Below are 9,414 nucleotides of genomic sequence, written 5' to 3' on the forward strand. Positions count from 1 at the left end.
TTGGACGTATTCACTGTCAGCCAGTTTCATTTGAAGTCCAGGTTAATTCAGCTCTCTTTGAAGATGGCCTTGAGATGCAGCTTTTGACCACAGCTTCAATTTTACTACAGGTGAGGCAACCCAATTTCAAGTAGCGGGGAGAGAGGAAAGCCAGAAACTCAAATGCTGGTTTCTTGAATTTATTTTTCTGTTCCAGCTAGACATCACCTGCATTTCTTACTAAAGCTGCCTCAGTTACTGCTTCCCTTTGGGCAGTAAGGGGAGATGTAAAGCAAACACCAAGCCAAGGTCGAGGAAAGACAGAGAAGCTGGAGGAGGCAAAGGGGACAGTCAGGATGGCTGTGTTTCCTGCTGCTGACTATCTAACAGGAAAGTATATCAGCCAAAAAATCCCCTCCATTTAAAAATGGAAGTTTACCACATGTTCTGTTTCACACTTGCCTGTTCTAATTGTAACTGAGCCAAAATGAAAGCACAGGCCTGGAGTGCTAGAAAATTTAGGATATTTGCCAAGTTAGCAGCCCTATGTGCTTGTGGCCATTTTAAAGTCTAAAGAAAAAGCAAAGCAGTTAAAAAGCAGGTGAGTGAAAATCAGCTGCTTTTCCCAGAGAGGTGTCTGCTTCTGGCTGGGTTAGTTGAGAACTCAATTTTGCTTTTAGCACTCATAGTTGGCACTGCTCAGATTCAGCCAACACTTCCAAAGTTGGTATTTCTTTGAGCTATATAGAAGGCATCTTAAACAAAACTGTGTTCTTTTGGGTTTTAATTTGTAACAAGATTTTATTCCCTGTAACATAGGTGCTCTTTTTTTCACAGTAAGTGTAAATAAAAATGTGTTTATTAGATGACTAATGCCAAATTCAGTTTCTAATTCTGATCATAAGGACCACTCATCACAAGCTGTTGGTCATCTGAATCCTATAAAATAGAATAAAAAGAAAATCAGACTTGAACACCGCATTAAGAAACAAAAGTAACATTTTGGCAAATTTGTCCATACAGATGGCAGAGTTGGCACCTGACATTTCTTACCAAACAAGTCCTTTTACTGAATGCAAATCTGCATGTACATGAGGGTGCAATCCTTCCTTCCCTGAATTCCCAGCCCCCTCCCTGCTGGGTTTCAGATTCTTTGGAGTGCTAGCGTGGCTCTCAGCTGCGTTTGTAGCAAGGAGACACGAAGACCAAATTAGAAGGCTTTTTAAGTTTTTATGGCTGTGTCACTGTCATCCAGTGTTATTTGAAGTCCAGTTTAATTCAGCTGTCTTTGAAGATGACCTTGAAATGCAGCTTTTGACTACAGCTTCAATTTTACTACAGGTGAGGCAACCCAATTTCAAGTATGGGGGAGATAGGAAAGCCAGAAACTCAAATGCTGGTTTCTTGAATTTATTTTTCTGTTCCAACTAGACATTGCGCTGTCATAAAGTCATTCCCTCTTACCATTATATTAGTAGTGTCTCAATCTCAAATCAAAATGAATACTTACTGAGAAAAGATCGTAAGTGGGTTCTGGTGAAGTCAGTGTTGAAGAACTTTCATATGAGGGGTTGGTGATATTTGAGGGCTGTGGCTTGTCCAGTGGCGTTGTGTCAGTGTCATCTTTGGACTACATAAAAGCAAACAAACTTGCTTAAATTTCATCCTCTTCCCCCAGTGCATTAAGTGGGGCACTTCAGCCTCTCTACCAGCTGGTGCACTGTTGTGATTCAACTGGCTTTATTGTCTAAATTTGTCTCTGGGCATGAACTGTGGTTTTGGTTGTTGTTTTATTTCAGGTCACTTAACACTGGTGCCTCTTTTCCTCTCCCTTCTTATTTTTAAGCCTCAGCAAAAAATGGGAGAGGAAGTGTGGCCCTGAAATGGTGCTTGGGGTAAAAAGTACTTGGTTAGTCCTGAGGGCTCTCTTTGAAACTATTTAAAAATCTAAGTGTTTCCTCTGGCTCTTGGCTACTGGGTTTTGTTTCTACAAGATGATTCACGTTACCTGCAGGGGCTAGAACAGGAAGGGACTTCTGTTCGCTTCTAGGTAGACTTTCTTTCAGGTATGTTCTTGTATGTTTTGTAACATTTTTTTCCTCATCCCTCATCTCTGTAGCTTAGTTGTTGCTGACTGGTTTTGCATCTATCTGTTGCTATCAAAATTAGTTAAGAGAAATCAAGCATGAAAGTGCATCAATATAAAAACCTGCACATTTCAATCCTACAGGCATTTCAGTTTGTTTGTTGGATCTGGCCTTTTTCCTATGAAATGTTTCAACCTCCTTTCAACAACAAAATTGATAGTAATGGAGGAGGAGAGCAGGTGTCCTTTCAGTGGTTGTAATTCCTCACTTCTCTAAGGGTGAGTTTCTGGGGAGGCAAGGGCTTCTGCGCTGCCGTGGTGCAGTTAAATCAGCTTTGGGCCAGTCCTCGGTGTTGGAAGTGTCTGTGTGAGCAGACATTTGGGTGGAGGGGTCTGGGGCAAATGTGAACTCATGTCCAAGGCAAGCCTGTGAGCCTTCCCAACTTTCTCTGTGTCTGAGTCTGAACAGCTCAAGTGTGAAGTGACCAGGAATGTTTCTAGCTTAACCAAATGTATGGAAAACCTGAAAGTTAGGAATTTGAGAAGTGCAGTTGTCCCTCCCCTCCCCAGCTTTGTGTTCCCACCTGGCACCTACCTTGAAGTGCTGGAAGCTGATGTTTTTCTTCCTGAACCTGAGGTAAGAATATCCAATCAGAGCCACAATTCCAGTAACTAGACAGATGCCAAAGAATATTCCTGTCCCAGTACTGGCATGGAGAGGAGCCTGGAAGCAAAGGAGGAGGATGGGTGAGCTATGGATGGGCACTGGTCAGCCTAGAGCACCCAAGCACATGCAGTGTCCCTTTGAGATATGCTCTGGTCCTTGTGCTTGGGTTTTGTGGTTGGTGTTCCCTAGAGACATTGAATGTGGCCTTTTGATAGAATCACAGAAAAGTTAATGTGGAAATGGATGATGGAATCCAACTGTTTCTCCCAGCACTGCCAAGCCCATAATTAAACCTTGTGGACCAAGGAGACAGCTGGGTAACTGGGAGAATTTGCAGGAATTCATGCAGGCAAAAGATATCTATTTTCAGAAGATTGTTTTGGATAGGAATGAATGCCAAGGCAAGAGTAAACAAGGTGCCTTAAAAGCTTGAAAGTGGAAGAACTAAAATGGAGCTTGTAAAAATCTCTGTTACGTACATGAGCTCCATTATTTTATATACAGAAAACAAATTTATAACTGTGGGAAGAAATTGTTCAGACAAATTTTTGTTATCACTGGTACCTTGTTTTCAACTTCTAATTCACTTTGAAATTAACCTTTTAAGATGAAAGCTGCCTCTATGTCAGGGAAACTGGGAATATACTGATGTCAGCAATGAGTTTAGGGTAACATAAGACAGTTACCTCTCACCACCCCAAAAACCTGAATCACTATGCACTTACAGGTTCTGATGGAGCCTTTAAAGGCTCTGAAATGATGTGGATAATCCCATTGGAAGCAATTATATCCCACTCAACAATAGCACTTCTGTCCACATATCGGATCTTGCTCTGCCAGGAAAAGAAGCAATGAGAGCTGAGCTTTGACCCTTCTCTCTTTGGTACTGAAATTGACATTAAGATGGCTTCCCCACCTCAGTTGCTGGGTGCTCAGTTCACCAGAGAGAAACAACACGTGGGAAAAAACATGGAAAGTTACTCTGCTGCCTCCCTGGACATCAGCCTGGGATGGCCCCTGGCTGGTCATGGTTCTCCTGTGCATGGAGCAGCCATCATCATTGCCTGCATGTTGCTTTGTCCCCTTTTTTTTTTTTTTTCTTTCTTTCTTTCTAACTTTTGGGATCTTTGTGAAGTTGCAAAGCTCTAGAAGTGCTAGAAGTGCCTAGAAGTGCAGTCATTCCTGAGTGCCAGGCAGCCACTTTCACTGCAGAGGATTCCACTTGCCTCTCAAGTTTGCTGGCTGGAGTTTGCTTGCTGTGAGCAAGGCTCTGTTGGCATCTCCTGCCTCTCCCAGAAAGTTACCAGGAAACTTTACAAATGCCAACATCTTTTTTTAATGATAAGCTGCTGCTTTCATCTCTTTACCTATCACACAGCCATCGCCCATAATCCCACCAAGCTGAGAGTAGAGCAAAATGAAGCCCATATCCCCATTTTCCCTTAGTGAAAGCCACTTCAACAGCTTCCTTTGAGTTTTTTGGGTGAGAGATGTCCATTTGCAAGCTGGTAACTTTGCAGTTTGGCAGCTGCTATCCTGCAGTCTATGGACAGGAAGGAGCCTTCTGAACTCAGTCCCATTCCTGCCCACTCTAACCTTATCAAAATGCCCTCCAGATCAGTGTGGCACCTGATTACAGGGTATAGCATAAGAAGAGGAAAAGCATGAAAATGGGAAATTTATTACAGAGGTACCTGGTCAGCTGTGGAGACTTGATGTTCCTGGCCCCCTGTGCTTGTAATGAGGAGTTTTTTCCCTAGACGAGTGAGAAGGGTGGTTCCATTGGTCAAGTCCTCATAAAACATTATATTGGCATTAGATAAATGATACTCAATGTCTCTCCCAGAAAGGGTCTGCAAATGAAGGTAAAATACAAGGAGTGTTAATGGGTCTCATTAATCCTTTGGATTTACTAGTAAGCTATGTGCCTGTGACCCTTTTCCCCCTCTGCTATTAATGCTGCAGCAAGTGTAGCAGCATTAGAGATTATTGGGAAATCTGCATGGGAACAGTGGGACATTCTGTCCCTGCTGGCCTTGGGTGGCAGGACCTTAATTCCAGCAGGACAAAGGATTTTACTCCTCTGTAGGATGACCTGAAGTGATGAGACTCAGAGATACTCCAAACAGCTTGAAGATGTGAACCAATTAATAAACCCCTATGAATTGTTTGAAACAGTGCTTGATTGAAGGAAAGAATGAAATAATAAAAAGGGGAAAGCATAGAATGAAGTTAGGAATGGATGTCTTTAATGTATTTGTATAAAATACCAAAGGTGCATGCTGCTTTCTTCAAATAACTGTGCTCATGCTAATGAGCCAGAACAGACTTCATCTCAGGCAGAATCCTTCATACTAGGGTAACTAAAATCCCTGATGGAAAAGTCTCTGTAGTGACTTAAACACTCAATAACCTTGCACCCCTAACCATGGAAGGCAAATGGAAACAATGAATTCATGCCTTTTGTGAGCACAGTTTAAATTCTTTAGGGTTGAGCACAAGTCACATCATACTAAGATTATTTTTCTAAGCTTAAATTTCAATGGGATGCAGAAAGCCATAATAGCTGTTTAAGAAGTGTTATTAGAACAAGGAAGGAAAAAAGGAGAAAAACCCTGACCTCATTTTCCTTTAACCCACTGTCGTTGGGAGCAAAGAGAGTGGCCTGCACTGACAGGTCTGTGAGGTACTGCAGGAACTCTCTCCCCTTTCTGGAGGTGTTGGAGTAAGCCATGATGTCCTAAGCAGAAAGAAAATCCAGCTTTACTAGAGAGCAATCGTGCACTCCTGTGTGGAGAGCAGAAAGATGACGCTGTACAAATGACAACAAAGGAACTCTGTTATTAGCCATGAAGCAGCTCTGGAGTGACATTCCAAAGGAAGTTTGTATCCAAAATCCAGCTCCATCTGCTAATTTAATGACTACATATTAAACTGATTTGCAGACTTTGGGCCTCTATTGTCTTTCAGGCTGCTGATACATATACTGCCCTTCGGAGTAGTGACAAGAAAAGAACTCTTAACATTTTGTCTTTTCCCAGTAGCAGTTCAATGGAATTCCAAAGCATAGGGCCTCTTGTGATGCTCAAAAAGCTGTACAGAGGGTCTCCTTTAAGCTAAAGCTGCACCAGGCTTTTAATTCCAACTGAATTGTAGAACCCAGAAACCTCTTTGGAGCAAGTAATTAAAAAAGTAGTAACTAAGTTCTGGTTTGGATTTAGACCAGATAGGTGCAGATTTACACCACTCTGCCTTGGTGGGTGTGGGATTCACATTCTCTGAACCAGAGAGAAGCAGAGAATGATCAAAACAATTCTTATCTCATTTGCTGCTGCTGTTGTTTTGTGAACAAGTGGAATGTGTTGGAAGATAATTTACCTGAAGGAATCTGGTAATTGGATTTTGGTGTGAGTGTTTTGTTTTCTTGACCAATCTCTGCAAGCTGTGTTCTGATGGTTGGTCAGGAGACAGTCACAAGATTTTGTTCAGTTGAGTTCTTGTTCAGTTTCTATTTAGATGTAGTGTAATATAGTATAGAATAATATAGTATAATAAAGTAATTAATTAGCCTTCTGAATCAATGGAGTCAGATGCATCATTCTCCCCAGAAAATGGGGTTGCCTGATTTATTATAGCTGGGCTAGCAAAGTAAACCCTGGATACAGCACTCAGGGCCTGCTTTGCTTCACTCCCACCCCAGCCTTTGTTCCTACCGAGAGGAAGTTTGTCAGCGTTGGGAAGGACATCAGCACTTGCAGCAAGTTCCCACTACAGGAGATGCCATCCCCCACATAGCCTGGCTTGCAGGTGCAGTTCACCTCTGAAAGGAACAAACAGAGAGAGCTGTATGGGCAAACATCCTTTCCAAGAAAGCTTTAGGCTGCCCTGTGCCTGACAAACTACTTGTAAGCAGCAGGTTAGGTTTTTTTGAAGTTAAAAAAGAGGCAGAGTCTCTTGCAGGGTTATCTACCAGCCCATGGCTGATGGAAGGAACCAAAATCTGGGCTGCTGCTCTCATTTTCACAGAGGGATGATGCAAAGGCCCCTCTTACCTTTCTCCCTGTAGCAGAAAACATCCCAGGCTTCGCTCAGGTTGACTCTTCTCCCGTAGTCCACGATGCCGACGTATCCGGAGCCGCAGTTTGGGGAGGAGAAGGCGGTGGGGTAGCCCACCCTCCCGCCATCCAGCCAGCCAGCAGAGCACAGGTGGTACCTCGCCTGCAGTCAGCACAGCCACAAGGGAAAACTCAGGGGAAAAGCCGGGTGGTGGGGCTGGGGAACTGCACATGGAATGAACAGAGCCCCCGGGGCACTCAGGCAGCACCTGCCCTGCCAGCGCTGGTCCAGCCTCACGTTCTGCTAAAGGTGCCTCTAAACACTGAGTGTCTTCCTTCCTTCCAGAGTTGGAAGAAGCCAGAGACTGTCAGTCTGACCCACTCTTCTAAAACAAGTTTTGCAAACCCAAGTTGGCATGCTCATCACACTGACATCAGCCATGTGCTGCCTATAACGTGCTCAAAGGAGGCAATATACAAATAGGTCTGTTAATAGCATTTGAGAAAAAGATTCCTGGAAATTTACTTTAAAGAAATAAATTAAGCATAACTCTGAAGTGCACATTTCTTTAAGAAGTGTTAATAATTAAAATCCCCTTGAAAATACTCTGAAAGTCTGGCTACCTCTCACCCCAGCATCACTAGAAACAAGAACTTGGCAAATTATTCCAGCGCTGTGCGAGCATGCATGAAACCAATAAAAAGTCTGAAAATTACACCCAGCCAAACATACCCTGGGGCGTGGGCAAAGGAAAGGAGGGGAAATTAAGCTTATTAGCACAGAGCAGCCCCCTTGCTCCTGCCTCTCCATTTACTCTGTGTCTCAGTCCTGTTTGGGGATGTCCTCCCTGGGAGAGGCCTCCTCACCTTCTGTGCATACAGCAGCTGCTCGTAGGTGGCCATGGTGGCCGACTCATTGGCACAGGCCTCCCTGGCCTGCTCGTAGGTCATTCTGTACTGCCCCACGGGGGACCTCAGGTGGAACACCCCCACCGTGGTGTCTGCAAAGAGAGACAAGGACCAGCTCCTCCTGAAGGGCCTTCCATGGTGCGTGCACAGCTGTGCCATACAAACACCCCTGGATTTTGTGAATTGTCATTAGAGCAGATTGATTCCTCAGGGGTAGCGTTGCTACCTGAACTGCCCGCACACAGGGCTTCGTGATAAATTCATGTTCACATGTAATTGTTATCAAACATAACTTTTATAACCATTTATTGCTGACTGGGAGCTATGTACAAATTACAAACAGGATGGGACTGCTAGGAACGCACTTTGAGCTGTTTTATTTTCCAGCATTACTCTCATTACATGGTTATGACAATGGGAAGATGCCATCAGCTCACATCCCAGGCAGCAGACCAAGAACTTAATGTTACAACTCACTTTATAAGTTTTTTGACCAATCACACAAAGCAAAAAGCGCATTGACAGTAGTTCTATCCAAGCACTATAAGCACATGTACCTTTGGTTAAAACAATGCCTGCTTATTTCAAATACAATACCTGCTTGTAAGCCTTAGAACACAATGCACAGAGCTCCATTATTAAGCTCAGAACTTCCTAATATCTTGCTAGATATACTTTTCTGCAGCTTAGGGAGTTATTCTAGACAAGCATTAATACACAGACCATTGTTCTATTTGTCCTTACTTTTCTACTTCTTACATAATTTTTCTGCTGACCAATCTTATGGCTACTGCTTAGCTCTAATCACAGTTCTGCTGTCTCTGAGGCCTGCCTTTTGCAGCTTTCCCAAAACCCTCATTTTTAAGGGGGATTTTAAGGATTCCCACAATGTTCCAGCTGCAATCTCATTGTTTCATGGGGACATTAAGTAGAGGTCTGAGTGAGCTTGCAGCTCCTGGTCACTGGTCTCAGGGCACAGGGCTGGTGGTACGCAGGGGGAATCCTCCTTGTCACAGACATATTTTCTGAAAAATACATTTGCTAGGATTTTTTTTTCCTGAGAGGCCTCAGAAATGAAATGTAAACAATAATTATCCGCTGCTGTGGAATGTGGCAGGTGCATCTTTGATTGTGGTTGTTTTTACTTGATGAGCAATCACAGCTCCAGCTGTGTCAGGACTCTGGTCAGTCACATAAAATAATAAATCAGCCTTCTGAAGCATGGAGTCGAGATTCTCGCGCCTTCCCTCATCCTGGGGACCCACAAGCACCCCCACAGCTGCTCACCTTGGAAGTGCAGGTCAGCACAGGCAGCGTCAGGATGGCACTGCCCGTTGTCCTGCAGGCAGCGGTCCAGGGGCAGCTGCATCACGGAGCAGTTCAGCCCATCACCAATGAAACTGGTCTTGCACTCACACCTACGTCTGCCCTGCTCAGGGAGAGAAGGGAAAAGGCCAAGACAAGCATTTATTTAACTGACGTGACTCTGGTGTTTCAGGCAGCATTCTTGTAGGGGGATACAGTATGGGTAAATGAAGGTGGCATAGAATGTAATCTTATCCCCTAAAGAGTTGCAGCTGGGTTAATTACTAAAGATTAGGAGCAGGCTTGATGTTAACAGGCCACACCTGTAGCCAATTAGAAGAGTGTTATAGAAGAGGGGATTGGTGGGAACTGGAGTCAGTTGGCTGCTGTGAGGACAAGGAAGAGTCAGTGCC

At 43.9% G+C, this 9,414-nt stretch overlaps 1 protein-coding gene across 1 annotated transcript in view; it reads right to left on the bottom strand.

Annotated features, from left to right (window-relative positions):
• Positions 1-762: 762 nt before the first annotated feature.
• STAB2 (stabilin 2) overlaps positions 763-9,414 on the bottom strand; it is an 80,053-nt gene continuing 71,401 nt past the window's right edge. The window contains exons 58-67 of the mRNA XM_031057036.1: positions 8,984-9,125; positions 7,655-7,788; positions 6,785-6,950; positions 6,446-6,552; positions 5,353-5,472; positions 4,427-4,585; positions 3,458-3,565; positions 2,661-2,789; positions 1,490-1,609; positions 763-918 (exon numbers count right to left, since the gene is read on the bottom strand). Coding sequence (XP_030912896.1) covers positions 868-918; positions 1,490-1,609; positions 2,661-2,789; positions 3,458-3,565; positions 4,427-4,585; positions 5,353-5,472; positions 6,446-6,552; positions 6,785-6,950; positions 7,655-7,788; positions 8,984-9,125 — 1,236 coding nt within the window. The 3' untranslated portion in view covers positions 763-867. The remainder of the gene's footprint in view (positions 919-1,489; positions 1,610-2,660; positions 2,790-3,457; positions 3,566-4,426; positions 4,586-5,352; positions 5,473-6,445; positions 6,553-6,784; positions 6,951-7,654; positions 7,789-8,983; positions 9,126-9,414) is intronic.

This window comes from Geospiza fortis, unplaced genomic scaffold (assembly GCF_000277835.1).
Source record: "Geospiza fortis unplaced genomic scaffold, GeoFor_1.0 scaffold10, whole genome shotgun sequence".
NCBI classification, from domain to species: Eukaryota; Metazoa; Chordata; class Aves; order Passeriformes; family Thraupidae; genus Geospiza; species Geospiza fortis.